The 15,198-nt window shown below is 37.9% G+C and overlaps 1 protein-coding gene and 1 long non-coding RNA gene across 2 annotated transcripts in view; one reads left to right on the forward strand and one right to left on the reverse strand.

Annotated features, from left to right (window-relative positions):
- Positions 1 to 13,570, forward strand: part of LOC139962885 (inositol polyphosphate 5-phosphatase OCRL-like) — a 40,685-nt gene extending 27,115 nt beyond the window's left edge. Inside the window, exons 16-25 of the mRNA XM_071963274.1 lie at positions 243 to 378; positions 800 to 910; positions 1,354 to 1,519; positions 2,021 to 2,143; positions 3,757 to 3,869; positions 4,598 to 4,711; positions 5,839 to 5,923; positions 6,429 to 6,556; positions 7,190 to 7,301; positions 8,778 to 13,570. Coding sequence (XP_071819375.1) covers positions 243 to 378; positions 800 to 910; positions 1,354 to 1,519; positions 2,021 to 2,143; positions 3,757 to 3,869; positions 4,598 to 4,711; positions 5,839 to 5,923; positions 6,429 to 6,556; positions 7,190 to 7,301; positions 8,778 to 8,935 — 1,246 coding nt within the window. The 3' untranslated portion in view covers positions 8,936 to 13,570. The remainder of the gene's footprint in view (positions 1 to 242; positions 379 to 799; positions 911 to 1,353; positions 1,520 to 2,020; positions 2,144 to 3,756; positions 3,870 to 4,597; positions 4,712 to 5,838; positions 5,924 to 6,428; positions 6,557 to 7,189; positions 7,302 to 8,777) is intronic.
- Positions 10,227 to 15,191, reverse strand: LOC139962887 (uncharacterized). Its single transcript, XR_011791391.1, has 2 exons — positions 15,039 to 15,191; positions 10,227 to 14,987 (listed from the first exon to the last, which is right to left on the reverse strand). It is a non-coding gene; the product is annotated as an uncharacterized lncRNA (long non-coding RNA).
- Between the last annotated feature and the right edge of the window lie 7 nt (positions 15,192 to 15,198).

Genomic DNA, 15,198 nt, shown 5'->3' on the forward strand with positions numbered 1-15,198 from the left:
TGTCTTGCATTTTTGACCGCCAAAGTATGATGGGAGGTTATCTTAGAGCTTTGAGGATGGTAGAACTGCTATTTGTTATTTTCAAGTATACACCAACCGTCCAACCAAACTGAAATGTTGAGATCCAGAAAAGATTGAGTGTTACAGATTATTCAAAAATGTTATTCAACAGAATTGATCGCAGCGAAATGTCGCTTTTAAATTAGTTGTCTGGTAACGAGATCTTCCTTTCCTTCCTTCAGTGAGAAACAAAGAGTTCCTGCTTGGTGCGACAGAATCCTCTACCTTGGCCAAATCTGCAAGCAGCTTGTTTACAGGAGTCATAATTCATTAAGATTAAGTGACCATAAACCTGTTAGCAGTCTCTTTGAAGTTCAGGTAGGGGTTTGAATGGGTTTTTGTGTGTGTGTGTGTGTCTGTTTTTTTTTTTAAATCTTTCCTAACTTTCAACACACATTTCATCAATTTGGAAAAATTTGAAATTTCATATTTTAACAAAATAGATTGTCATTCGAGAAAGGAACTACTGTTCCATTCTTGCAAAGTTCAGGATAGTATTGCATAAGGCCTTAAGGGTCCACTTAACACCATTAGCGCACAGTTATGGTCCAATGATTTTTTTTCTCTTTGCAATTTTACAAACACTACACCACTACTGATGATTGTTAATAACGTGATGTAGCTGTGTTATGTTACTAGTAGATACAGTATCCTAACATCTGGTTCATTTTTTTGACAAACATCTAACTATATGTAAGACTTAAGTTTTTAAAAATTTCAATTTGATTCCCTCTTACAGGTCAAAGTGGTCGACGAATTCAAATTCCGTAAGGTGATGGAAGAAGAAATCCGAAGAGTGGACAGGATAGAGAACGACGCATTGCCACAACTTTCCATCAGTACTAACGACGTAAGTCTCCATAAAACTGTTCAAGAAGTACCGATTGGACGAGACTCGTATTGACAAGCCCATAAGTAGGCCATGATATGCCCATAAGTAGGCCATGATATGCCCATAAGCAGGGCTGGATATATAGATCTTGATTTCTAGCCATGTTAGAACGTCATAAAGTTGGTAAAAGAACAGCTTACATAACCATCTGATACCCAAAATTGAGAGGGGTTTCACTCCAACTGGCAACTTCTCCCCTCTCTCTAACCTCCCTCCCATTGCCCCCCCCCCCCCTCTGTGCCATGTGAGAGTTAAAAGTTGAACCCAAGCTACAGCTGTTGCCTCTCTACAATAAATAGTTGACCAAAGCAAATATGAAGTCCATCTCTAGGTTATGTTTTGTGCAAAGTTTCCAATCTTATGCTTTTTTTATCTCTTTGTTTGCTTTCTTTCTTTTCAAGATCAAACTGGGGACCATTTGTTTCATGGAGAAGAGACGCTTCACGCTGGATGTGGCCAACGTCGGACAGGTCCAAACTGGCTTTTCATTTGTCAATAAACTCGAGGACAAGACCTTTTGTAAGCCCTGGGTCAAAATAGAACCTGCAAAGGGCTACTTGGATATAGGTAAAGTACCACGACTTATTTTGTAGTTTAATTTGCAACTCAAGAAAGGAGGGGGGGGTGAGGGTGTTGTTCGTGAGGTCGACGTATGGGGGCCTTCAATGTCAGATGTAGGAGATTTACTGATAGGATCAATTTTTCCCTGGGTCTCTATGTTTAAGCACTTCCACAATCTTTGGAAAATATACTGTCAACAGACTCCTGCCCTCCATCAATTGTGGTTGGTACCAGGTAGTGGTAGTTCATTTGCCTGCAAACTGGATGGATTTAATTTGATGTCGTATGCAGTACAATTTAGTTATGTTAACAGTTACATGCACCCATTGATAACCTTATGATATATATGGTAACCTCATCGAACCAAAACAAGGTCTTAAAAGGAAATCAAGAAAAAATACATGTTGTTCTAAGGTTACAGCTTACAAACATTCATAAGAAAACACAGCCTCTGCTGTTAAAATTGTTGATACTGTATTTGTTTTGTTTTTTTCATTTCACTGACAGGCGAGTCGATGGAGATAAAAGTTCACGTGGAAGTGACCAAAGAGACGGCTGGCGCCCTCAATTCTGGCAAGGATATCCTGGAAGATATATTAGTCCTCCACCTTGAGAATGGGAAAGATTATTATATATCCTTTGAAAAATTATACTTTTAGTATTCTTTTGGAAAATTATTGACAGATAACCCCAGGGGATAGGAAGCTTCCAAAAAGTGGGGGCCACAACATCATAGGGGCACTTTCTCATTCCACAATCACCACTCGTTATGCTATAAACCGATACACACCGGCCATATCACTTTAATATATATGATGTGTTAGTATGCTACCAATACTATTTTATTGAGATTGTTTATTGTGAACCGTGCTACAAAAAGATATGGAGCGCCATTTTAAAAATAGCATGTACAGACTAAAAATTAATAATTAAATAAAATATTACAATTAACAAAGGCTTAAGATATCCAAAAGACAGTTCTTCATGAAAGGGGCACATTTTATTCGCCAGTAGGGCAAATTTGCTATTCTGGAAAAAAGTGGGGGGAGGGGGCACATGTCCCGAGTGTCCCCGGCTCCTTCCCTCCTGGATAACCCCCTTGATTTCACTATCAATTCAGATAACCTTGTCTTTTGTAAAATATGGCAAATCTTTTTCTTTAATGTAAAATGTTGTGTAAAATAAGGAAAAAGACATGTTAGAGGCTTGAATCCCGGTATATACAAACACTTCTTTCTTCTTTTCCAGCATTTTTTTCTATAATTTCCTCATCAGTTTCCTGTTGTTTATTTAACATTTTATATTAGAGAAAACATTCTGATGAGTCGGACAGTTCAAATTTTATATCACTCGTAATTTGTGAAAAATGACCGTTTAAACATCCGAGTCTCATCAGTTAAGGCACTGTCCAAAAGAGAATGCTGATTGGGCTGCAGCATACTGCAGCCAGGGTGTAAACGATGTAGTCTTTACGTGCTGCCCAGTCTCACACAACAGACACTGCAGTTACACACAGTATGCACTGCTGGTCAGCCGAGATAATCTTCTTTTGTTTGATATTTGATTCAGCCTAGCTGCAGGGGATCTTGCAGCTAGGCTTTATCTAATTTGGCTGGGCTGCTTGTCAACTTTAGGTCAGTTCTTCACTATGTGGGCTTGGTGGACGATTGGCTAAGGCGTCGAACTTGTGATCCAAGGATTGCTGGTTCAACTCCTGCCTAGTTCACTACGTCCTTGTCCTTGGGCAAGATGCTTTATCTCAGTTGCCTCTCTCCACCCAGGGGTTAAATGGGTACCTGTGAGGTAACTTGTCATTGGGGGCAGTATATAACTGCAGCTGCCTGGAGGGATTTTCTCTGGGGCAGGTTATCAATGACCAGGGGTAACATATCGTCTGTAAAGCGCTTTGAGACCTATTGCTGATATAAAGTGCTATATAAAAGTGGAATATTATTGTTATTATTATGATTATGTAAATTACTAAGTACCCTATTAATGCTAATTAATTACGTATGAACCTATACGGGCAAGAGGTAGTAACTTATAGTCCTGAATGAAGTAGTTATATTTGTAGAAGAAACAAACCAATTTAGCTTGTGGAATGTGTGTCACATGGATTGTAGAATTTTGAAGGGTAATACAGTTTATTATCAAATAATACTGTTGACAGTTTTATATACACACAGATAAATAATTGATAATATTGGTTAAGTTTTGTAAATCATTTCTTTAACTCAATGAACACATTACTTTGAGCGGGAACTACCAACCGAGCTGTTTTGGTGCGTCCATCGAGACTTTGGTGAGATTGCTGGAACCAATGAGAGAGCATACCTTCAAAACGGTGGTAGATATGGTATGTTGAATGTGGTTTGTTGCCATGACAATATTGTCACTAATTTTTCAGTGTCCCTGAATATCCTGTCATCTCGTGTTATTTTCTGCAAGTCGCTCACAAACTGCATATATTTCTCTTGGTGTTCTGTTCAGAGGCATCATGGAAGCCTTGATGCCATTCAATATGTTGCTTCAGTGTGTTCCACCATCCTCTAAGTCAGGGTTTCCCTACTTTATCCCCCCATGAACCCCCTTGTGGATGTCAGAGTTGTCCACAACCAATTTTCGAGACACGATCTGAGTCATTATACTATAATACGCATAACATGTAAAAGATCAAGTTCATAGTTGTAATATTGTAATGAAAAAAACAAAAAGAGTTTGTCTATATGTACGACTTTTGTACATTACTAAATTATATGATATATCAGATTTTAGTTAAAAACAAAAAGTACTCTAGTTTTGACTTTCAGAAACATCGCACGAACCCCCTGGGATGGACTCACCACCCCCTGGGGGTTCATGCACCCCAGTTAGGGAACCCCTGCTCTTAAGTATGTAGCATTTGATGGGAGTGCATACTTTCCCAGAGGACTTAGAGTGGCTTCAAATTATTTTAAATGCCAACATCTCTTGAAGAGGGTTGGGGTTACTTGCCATAACAAAGGGACTGCACAACTAAATGACACACCCTTCTCCTACCCCTAATGTTAATCCTGGATGTTAATAGACTTTCTTTTTTTCTAGGAAAAAACGGACTGGTCTGAAGAATCAGATGCAAACCACTCCTCCGAGAAGTTTGACATTCCCAAAGAAATCTGGATGATGGTGGACCATCTATTTAGACACGGCCTTAACACGGTGAGCAATGTTGGGTTTTGTTTCTTTCTTTTGTAGAGAAAGCATGATATTTGTATAAGGTTACAACTACCGGGACAGAGTGTCCCATTGAAATAAATTTTAATTGAATATATAACTTTGTGGTGGTGGTTCCCCCTCCCCTACCCCATGACTATACTCCACTTCTCACCAGTTCCATTCCAAGTTATTGGAACATTATCTAGAAATGGCTCAAATCGTTGATATTTAGCCTCAGCAGTGAAAGCCAGTCATGGAATGAGTTACTGGCTCTTAATGTTAAATGATTTTTGGACAATTTGGGCCCACATTTTTCTTTTTTCGGGGGGGGGGGTGTCAATATTTGGGGGCAAATATATTCTTGAGCCACTTTGCATGGGCAAAACATTTTATTGGGACCATTTTATGCACAAAATTTTATCGGGCCCAAATTTCTGTGGGAAGGACCAATATTTTAAATTTGCAATAATTCCACAACCTTAAATCAGATTATATCCAACTTTGGAATACAGTTGTTGGTTAATAGCCGTCACAGGTTAACATAAATATTATGATATAGTGGGTGAATACATACAACACTTTCATATTCCACTAAGCAAGGAACCATAGTGCCTGTTGAGCTCTTGGTTTTTATTTTGGAAACTGCGCAGTAAGTTGGGATGTGATCCCTGGTTGAATAGTGTTCAAGGTACTGTGACTTCTGACTGGTGCCCCAAGCAAAGAAATGGCAGCTATTTAGGGATAATAATAATAATCAGAAGTTACTTAGCTATTTAGGGATCACCAGCAACTAAGGACTGGATAGCTCAGGTGGTAGGGTGCTGGGTTTGCAGGCATGAGCTTTTTCAGCGAATTCGCGGAATATCCGTGATTTCTTTTCTACCTCGGGGACAAAAGCTATTATCCTAACACACTGCAGCATATGCAAACTGGAGCCTATACCACAATTTTTGCAAAGTTTTGTGATTTTTATTTCACCCAGGCTCATCCCTGGGTTTGTAAGTTGTGACCATGCAGTCACTGGTTTGAATATCATTCTAGCCAAAACATGGCTCCTCTCCAGTATGTTGATGATTTTCCCAGTCATTTGTTCGTTGTTGGTTGATTTATTATTTCGATTCCGTTTACAGGAGGAGTTGTTTAGCAGAGGCGGTATTCATACAGAGCTACTACAGATAAGAGACTCATTAGACACGGGAACCCCAGAAAGTCTTCGTATCCTTGCAGTCAGAGTTACAAATAAAACCTAGATATAAATTTGATGGTGAAGAAAATCTGTGGTAAAGGAGTCGTAGTCAAGCTTGGCTAAACTTAGTATTAACTCCATACATTTTCTACAAAGTGTCACATAATGGCGTTACTACCGCGGCAACCTTTTCAAACTTTTGGTACCCCTACCACATTTTCATAGCTAAGTGGTAAAATAATTAACCATTCTCTTCAACAATTACAATTGTTTTTCCGCTCAGACATTTCTTGTTCTTTCATTGTTTATCGCAAGGAAGTTCTGAGCACACCGTGATTTAAGCTGCAACCAATTTTGATTCTCGATACTAATTCGAGAGTTTGATTGGCTTAAATTAAAGAAGACTATATGTAATGGAATTACTTTAGGGAATATATTTCTAGGTTCAAGCCAAAAATATAAAGTAACAGTCACATACCTATTTGATTTCTGCTAAATTTCATTTGTTTTGTCCTTAATGTTATATACCACCAGCTGGGAGTATATACTCCATAGGAGAGGCTCTTATGCTATTCTTGGAGTCTCTGAGAGACCCTGTCATACCGTTTGCATATTACCATAAATGCCTGGAGGCCAGCAATAATTTTACCCTCTGCAAACAGGTGAGTTGTACCTCTTAGTATTTTATTTTCTTTCTTTTTTAGGTTGTTTGAAGGGGCGGCAGAGCCATGAGGGAGACACGAAGGGCTTGTTAGTGCCCCACCAGGATTGTGCTAAACCTCAAACATGCCCCTTTTCATCAATTTGCTGTGCCCAAATTTGTAATTGTGCCCTTTTTACTTCAAAGTTTGTTAAGAAATTTAATAACCATTCTTTGTTTTTTCAAACAAACCAAATACTGGACTTTGTGGTTGAGAAATGTACAGCGGAATCCAGTTAGAAGTTTTTGTGCTTTGACCCCTGCAATAAGAGTCACACAACTTCTCATTTGATTGTGCCAAACCCTCCACCCCCCCCCCCCCCCCTCAAATATTGTGCTAAACCAACCCTTCCACCTCGTCGCCAGATTGAACCATCTTCCGGCACTTATGATAGTTTGTCTTTCCAATATTTTTTGGTTCTTTCCTCTAAAAGTAAAGTGTCTGAACCTGATACCATATCAAGGCCTATTTTATTAGAAATTTCACATCCTTCGTGGTTTGATTTCTGTCTCGTTGTCCCACATGTCTGTAAAGTCTTTAGACTGTTTAAGTGCCATCTCAACCAAAAGTGATGATCGGTCTCTTCTTCGACAGGTCCTGAAGAAAATTCCGAGGAGCCATCGGAATGTCTTCAAGTACTTAGCGGCCTTCATCAGGGAGCTTCTGCTTCACAACGATGATAACAAGATGGACCCCAAAACACTCGGTAATAATCTCATCATATATAGATACATATATAAGGCATTTATATAGCGCCATAACTAAAACAATATTCTATGGTGCTTTACAAAGAAAAAATAAAACATACAAAATCAACAGCAACAAGACAGAAAAAAAGAGGATTACTTAAAGGCCTCATTAAAGAGAACTGTCTTCAGAGCTTTTTTGAAAGAAAGAAATGTGGATCGATCAGCAACCGAAGACAGCAAATCGTTCAACAGCCTGGCCCCAGTTACAGAAAATACAGTTGCCAAACTGTTTTGTGCGGGTGGCGGGAACGTTTAAAGTAGTTGCAGAAATATTTCTTATACGGTATGACGAAACAATTATGAATCTGTCTGATTTTGTTAAGGTTGCCACATTACGATACGATCACATGTTATTTCATTTCTTTTTGTTTCGATCCGTGGTTAAAGGGGTAGGTTTAGATCTATGAATAATATCTCAATGTTCTAAAATTAGTAAATTGAAGAACAAGCCAGGGCACAAGAATTGTCTTCTACCTTGAGAACTGCTGGTGAAAGTTTTTAACCTTCAAATATGAAAAGGAAAGGTTTCAGAAATCCAATCAAAGAAAAAAGTGCAGAATCGTTGTCCAGAGTCTGTCACCTTCAGTCCATAGTAATAAAGTATTTGTGTGGTAACAGTACTGAAACTGTTTCAAAATATTCTTGGGAAATATTAAATTCATCACTATTAAGCAAACAATCCCTTCCTAATATGATTGTATCATTGCAAACTAGATATGACTTGCTTTGTACTTCTTTCTATAAATAATTCTGACATTACTCATTCTAATATGCAAACGATTTACCCAACATGCAACATCAAGGTGCTTACAAAAAACAATTCAAAAAAACAATCTTGGTGCTATGTTTAACGGTTACCATATCGGTATTTTACCGAGTGTGTCCTCTTTTTCTATTTTTCTCATGTGAGTGTCCAGGTGGATTTGTAACAAAAAAATTGTTTTTACTTCTGACTTTTACCTGGCTGTGACAAAGTGGTAATAAATGCAGTTTTAAAAGTGTCTTTGCAGCCATTGTCCATTCAGAGTCTCCAATTTGAGCATGTCCAATGGAAACATTCTTTCAACCATTTGGATCCTACAAGGCATATTGTTTTTGAACAATTTTGTTTTGTACCATTTTTGCCAGTTCTTTAAAGTAATTGTTTTGCCCCACAAAGTGTAGCCCCTGCCCCCCCCCTTTCCCTCTCTACCCTCAAATGAGACCCCTACACCAGGTTGTGACATCTTGTCATCCCTTCCTTCAGATTCAATATGGTAACCCTGGCAACATTATATTTCAGGATAACAAACAGGGAATGAAAGGCATTTTTTATTATTATTATTAGAAACACCAACGAAGATTTATTTGAAAGATTTGTGAAACTGACATTACCTGTCGAAAATGGAAATTTTATGTGAGTTAGTGATTTACTTTTCAATCCGAAATTTCAGCCACTCATTTCGGAGAGCTATTTTTACGAGCGCCACCAGCAGAGAGGGAGAAGGAGACTCAAATGGCGACATCGACACGGAGGACAGTAGGTCAACAGAGGTCGCGAAAGAAAGCATCGTTTATGTATCAGTTCATCTTAAACGAATACGACGATTGACTCGATCATCAGACTCAGAAGAAAACAATTGAGACAACAACAAAAAACACCCGGTCTTTCTTTTACTTAAAAATTCAGTGGACGGAGATATATGGCACTCGAGGGTTACCTTACGTACGTAAACGTCGGGTGTAAGAAAGTGACGACTTGGTGTCTGTCTGTTCGTCGGACAAGGATAAAGGTCATGTCAGATTCAGGCAAAGAGGAAAGTATTATTGATTATCTGTATAGTGCATTTCATGAAAAGCTTACTTAGCGAAGTGTTTCAATGTAGATGGATGTGAACTGTGTAGCAGCTGGCATCAGTGTTGCTTTGTATGTTAATTCAACATTATATCAATAATACATGTTAATATATGTTAATAATATATGCTGTTTGAATGTTTGCAAACTAAGACTTTGGATTTACTCTGGTCACCTTTTATCCCTTTGTCGTGGAAAGGTTAAAGAGGAGAAGATGAAAGGTTTGGAGAAGTTAGGTGGTAATATCTCTGCAAACTTAAAAAGCACATATTTTGTCACGTTTTTAAGGTGTAATTATGATATCAGGTTCACTTACACTAGGTTTCCTTGGCTTGCTCCGGTAGGCCTCCAACTTGACAGTCATTCGCTGTTGTGTCGGATGAGGCGCGACCCTGGGTTGCTGTGTTAATACAGCCAGCCCTGGGCAGACGATAAACCTAACAGCTGGCAACGCAACTATATACTAACGTTAGGCAATACAACTAACACTGGCGCTAGCGTGAAAAGTACACACAACTAACAATATTGAGCATTAAACACGCACCCAATTGTAAAGTTTTGGTAGCCTTGGTATAAAGTCATAAATTCTTACCAAGGTAAACGGTGGTGGACACTTAATAACTAACAACTGTTCCTCCGAATATACCAGAGGTATCTGGCGCTAAATACAACTAATACAAATCACTTATAAAACAAAAGGAGACCTCACCACAGTCCGATGCGTTAACCAACTGAGCTATGTGGGAATCTAAATATGTATCACAAGCCATTACATATGTACACAACAACTCTTTCCGGCCAAGCTCTTCATACGATCGTGGAATGTCAAAACTTTTCATGCAAATGAGCAGTCTTGGACATGAACAGCAAGTAGACCTTTGGAATGCGAAGAGGGTAAATTAAGTCGCTACACGTTTGGCTCTCAAAAGTCGTACTGCTAATACAGGGCTGAGCCTGGGGTAAAATTAAAATATCACGGAACTTTGCAAAAATTGCGGTATAGGCTCCAATTTGTGTATGCTACAGTGTGTTAGGATCAGTTTTTGTCCCCGAGGTGGAAAAGAAATCTCGGATATTCCGCGAATTCGCGGAAAAAGCTCATGCCTGCTAATAATATATCTCGACCTAGCTATTCATTAGATTATTGCTTAAGTCTCAGTGGTACTTTCTATATCATCCTCTAGCCCACACTATGCTAGAAGTACTTCAAAAATGGTCATAAAAGTTCCATAACTATTTTTCAATAAACATTTAAAACAATTTCTCCAACACATGAGGCTTTCCAGATATTATATAGATTTATATCATTTCAACCATATACTCTGTGATCATCTGTAGCCAATTTGCTAGATGGAATTCTTGTAGACATGGTTTCTTGAGGCCGTAGATGCAGTTTAAGCTTGTATTGCTTTGAAAGTAGAAAGACCGTTAACTTCATATCATAGAAATGCGTCGGTCAGAATTTAACATAGAGCAAGCTGCGTTGAACAAGCCAAAGATAAGCTATGTCAGGGTTTGTTGATTCTTTAGTTTTATTTCCACATAGCAATTTTTTTGGGTTGGGAGGGGAGGGGGAATTCAATGTAGCTTCTAGTATATTTTTATTTATTTATACACAGTAGATATATTTTATCTTTTCCTTTCGTTTTACTTCCCTGCTTTTCATTGTATTTTTAACAATTGTTACCAAACATGGTCCAGTAGAAATGTGATTTCAAGTATCAACCAATCAGACCCTGTCCATTAGAATTATTTTTGCAAGTATATTTGCTTGTATCCTCCTATTAAATGGAAGATGAATAAGAACACAAAGTTAGAATGCCAGCAAAATTTGTTTTGGCTTAAATTTAAATTGCTGAAAAAACATATCAATAGAAGGGTAGCACAAACTATGAATAGTACCATAAATGGGTCCTGTGCATCCTCCACCCCTCCCCCCATCCAACAAAGGGGAGGAAGAGTTTGGAAAATTGTTCAGTTAAAGGCCCTTTTGCTTAAATTGTTTGTCCTTTCAAAAGATTTCTATTTATTTTTGTTTTCCTTTGTGTATGTATGTATGTGTTTTCCTACGAAAAAATAGACCTTAATATAAAAGAAAAACAGTGTATTTTTTTTTAAATGTAGAAAAAGTTGAGTTTGATAAGCCTAAGCTTTCCTATCATTACATTTGCTTTGAATAGTTCAAAAAACGAAAGTATAAAAAAAGCCAAATAATACAAAAAGGAGAGAAAGAAAGTAATATTTATTTCAAGACATTCAAGTCCCTTCATACTTACGGTTTTCCTTGTGCGTAAAACACTGCTGACGAGATGTTTGCATGACGAAACCAACACAACAGTAATAAGTTCCAACAAGACTCTGTGGAATCTGTACAACTATAACTCATTTTGCAAGGAATCATTGAGCGTTCAAATTTTGTGTAGCATTGTCGAAAAGGCTCTCAATTCTTTCTCTCGTTGAATAGTATAGTTCCACAGTACAACAACAACAATACCTGCTATAGGCCTATATCTTATACACTTTTATATCAACTTAACCATTTTGTGTTTCCATTTTGCGATGCGATACTGAATAAATTATTCTTGCACATTCTTGGATAATGGTATATTCTTGCATATTCTTGGATGACGGTACTGGTTGGTCTGTGATGGCATCGTCCTAGGCATTATTGAACTAAGTTCTACGCAGGGCTCTTGTAATCTTCTTGTTGATTTATTTATCCTTGCAACCCAATACATTTGGGACGTTGGAATAAATTCACTATTTTCTGTATTTAAAATTTCATCAGAATGCAACAATCCTGCCTGGGCTCTCTTTTGCAGCTTTCTTCTTATTTTTCTTTAATAGTATCTGGCTCAACTATAATACTGCTTTTAAACAAAAAGTCATTTCATTTCTTGGTATGCAGACGATAGTGACAACATGTGCTGAACATTTCTTATGCTATTAATAGGATTGTACTTATTCCTTGCCCAGGTGATGTTTCATGTTTTCTTCCATTTTTTCTCATTTCTAATGTCCTTTCCCTCCCCCTCACCCTTTAATATGTTCCTTTCTTTATTATTTTTACCTTAACCCCCCCCCCCCCCCCCATCAGTGTGATCTTTACAAGGTGCCGTCTGTCAAGAGAGCCTAAGTTATTTGTTGCGTCGTATATAATCTGCCGATCCTAGCTATTTTGTAATTACGTTCATGTCAGCTTCATCTTGTAAAATGGCTTTCCAGAGAGCCTAGCTTTTATATGATGTCATTCTCTTTCCCCTATTAAATTTGTGTGCTACTTGAGCAGAGTACGTAGAAAACAAAAGCTCAACCATTTTATTTTGTTATAGTCATAGCTAGCTTTTATATAATGACAGTCATTTGCTTAATACTTTAGTACAATGTTAGTTTATTATATATTTAGGATTCTATCTTGATAGTTTTGCTTTTATTTTGTTAGTACAATCGTAAAATACGATGTGTAAGAACTAAGAATTTTCTATTTCATGAAAATAAAGACATTTATTCATATTCATAACTTACATACATTATTTATGTTAATGTCATGCCTTCTATGGAGCTAATAGCACTTTTTGTGAGATATTAACAAAAATCCATTTATGACAGTTTATAGCTTTAGTCTTGATTCTGTAATGCATTCAAGGTGACCGTTTACCTTTTTGTCATCTTAAAATCGGTTGCCAAACATATTTTGAAATCGGTCAGGTAATTAAAGGTGTTTCTCTTGATTGTGTTTGTTTTGTTTTAAAAGAAATAGGATCATGAATTACTTTCATTTAAATTTTTTTTTATGGTATTCAATAAAGAAATTATTATTTCTCCCTTCTTTTTTCTCGATTTCTGTGATTGCATAATTAATTTGGTGCATACTTAATTTCTGGAATATTAATATTGGGTTATGGACGTGAATTGATTTGGTCAAGTTTGATTACATCTGCTTAAAGCCAATTCGTAAATAACTCTGCTCCGATGTCGAATAAGAAATGCAACCCTTTTGGTGCAAGTTTGATTTTGTTGTTTTTCTTTTTTTAATATTTTTTAATATTTCGAATTGTTGACGAAGGACAATGTACCCCTCTTCGGGGTTGTTAAAATGTTGATACTTAGTCACGTTGAGACAGTCTGAGTACCTGTTTCAGGATAGCTGTCTAAATGTCGTGGCTTGGAAAAGGTTCTCCTAAATTCTGCTTCTTACACATAAATGCTATCATGAATTCTTGATGTGACACTGTTTTATTATTTGTATCATAAAATCATCTTACTTTTAGCTGAAATTATTATAGAAATTTACTAGAATGGTTGCATAATTACGATCAATTTATCCCATGTACCTCTATATTAATATATGGTTATACATATATACATACATACAAACACGCATACACTCTTACATACATACAAAGTGGTACCTTGTGAATAAAATATCATGAAAATCTGACTTTTCTTTCCGATTCAGAGATTGGAACATTTGTGGTAGCATTGTTCTGTACTGTTTTATTTTTCAAATTCATTTAGGTAGGATGGGGTTGAAGGGGGGGGGGGGCTAAGATGGAAACCAGTAATGTTAGTTAGGGGGAAATAGTTTAAAGGTTAAAAGTACAGTAATCAGATTTTATTGGTATTTCTTTTCCTCATAAATGGATTTGGAAAGAGATTCTCTTTAAGGTGTAAAACATGAGGTAGCACAATTGTATAAAGTTTGTCATGTGACATTATTCTCTTTATGGAAATTGTAAAGCAATGTTGTGGAAGAAAGATAGTCATTCGGTTTGGTATTGTCTGCTGTATTTTTTGGGGGGCCCTTCCCACTCCCCTCGCCCACCCCCTTCCAATTACACAAATGGTGATTATAAATTGAAGCAATGGATATTAATCGAAAAAAACGTGTAGTATATACAGGTATTAAATCGGGTTGTTGTGGCAGACACTTTAATTGTTCTCATTATCCACCCCCCCCCCCCCCAAACCCCGCATCCTTCCACAGGCACTGACTACCTGGACACTCAAACATTTGCTGAATATAAGAAACAATAGACCCTCTTTAACAGAAATTAAAGTGGCACTGTTTCCAATGTTACTCCTTTCACTCCAACACATAGTAGGCAAAAACCTTTGTTTAATTTATAATTTATTGCACATGTTAAAAGCCATAATTTGTTACAATTTTTGCTAATAGGTTATCTAGGATACTCACTGATACATTTATAAAGCTTGTTAGCTGTTACGTCCACAAGGTTTTGCCAAGATCAATAACAGCTAATATAAAACTGTATGTAGAATGATGTTTCCCTATCAGGGGTCAAATTTTCCCCCTTCAGGATCTTATATGAGTGTCCTGTTGGATTACACAGGGTTATAACCCCCTAACTGATGAGAGGGTTATACCCCCTAACTGACCACAGGGTTATAACCCCCTAACTGACCACAGGGTTATACCCCCTAGCTGACCACAGGGTTATACCCCTACCTGACCACAGGGTTATACCCCTAGCTGATCACAGGGTTAAACCCCTACCTGACTGCAGGGTTAGGTCCCCCTAGCTGACCACAGGGGTATACCCCTACCTGATACTGACCACAGGGTTATACCCCCTGTAGCTGACCACAGGGTTGTACCCCCTCTAGCTGACCACAGGGTTATATACCCCCCTAACTGACCACAGGGTTATATACCCCCCTAACTGACCACAGGGTTATATACCCCCCTAACTGACCACAGGGTTATATACCCCCCTAACTGACCACAGGGTTATACCCCGTAACTGACGACAGGGTTATACCCCCCTAACTGACCACAGGGTTATACCTCCTAGCAGACCACAGGGTTATAGCTCCCTAACTGACCACAGGGTTATACTCCCCTAACTGACCACAGGGTTATACACCCCTAACTGACCACAGGGTTATACCCCCTAGCAGACCACAGGGTTATAGCTCCCTAACTGACTACAGAGTTATACCCCCCCCCCCCAGCTGACCACAGGGTTATACCCCCCTTACTGACGACAGGGTTATAC

This window comes from Apostichopus japonicus, chromosome 21, assembly GCF_037975245.1.
Source record: "Apostichopus japonicus isolate 1M-3 chromosome 21, ASM3797524v1, whole genome shotgun sequence".
Lineage (NCBI taxonomy): Eukaryota > Metazoa > Echinodermata > Holothuroidea > Aspidochirotida > Stichopodidae > Apostichopus > Apostichopus japonicus.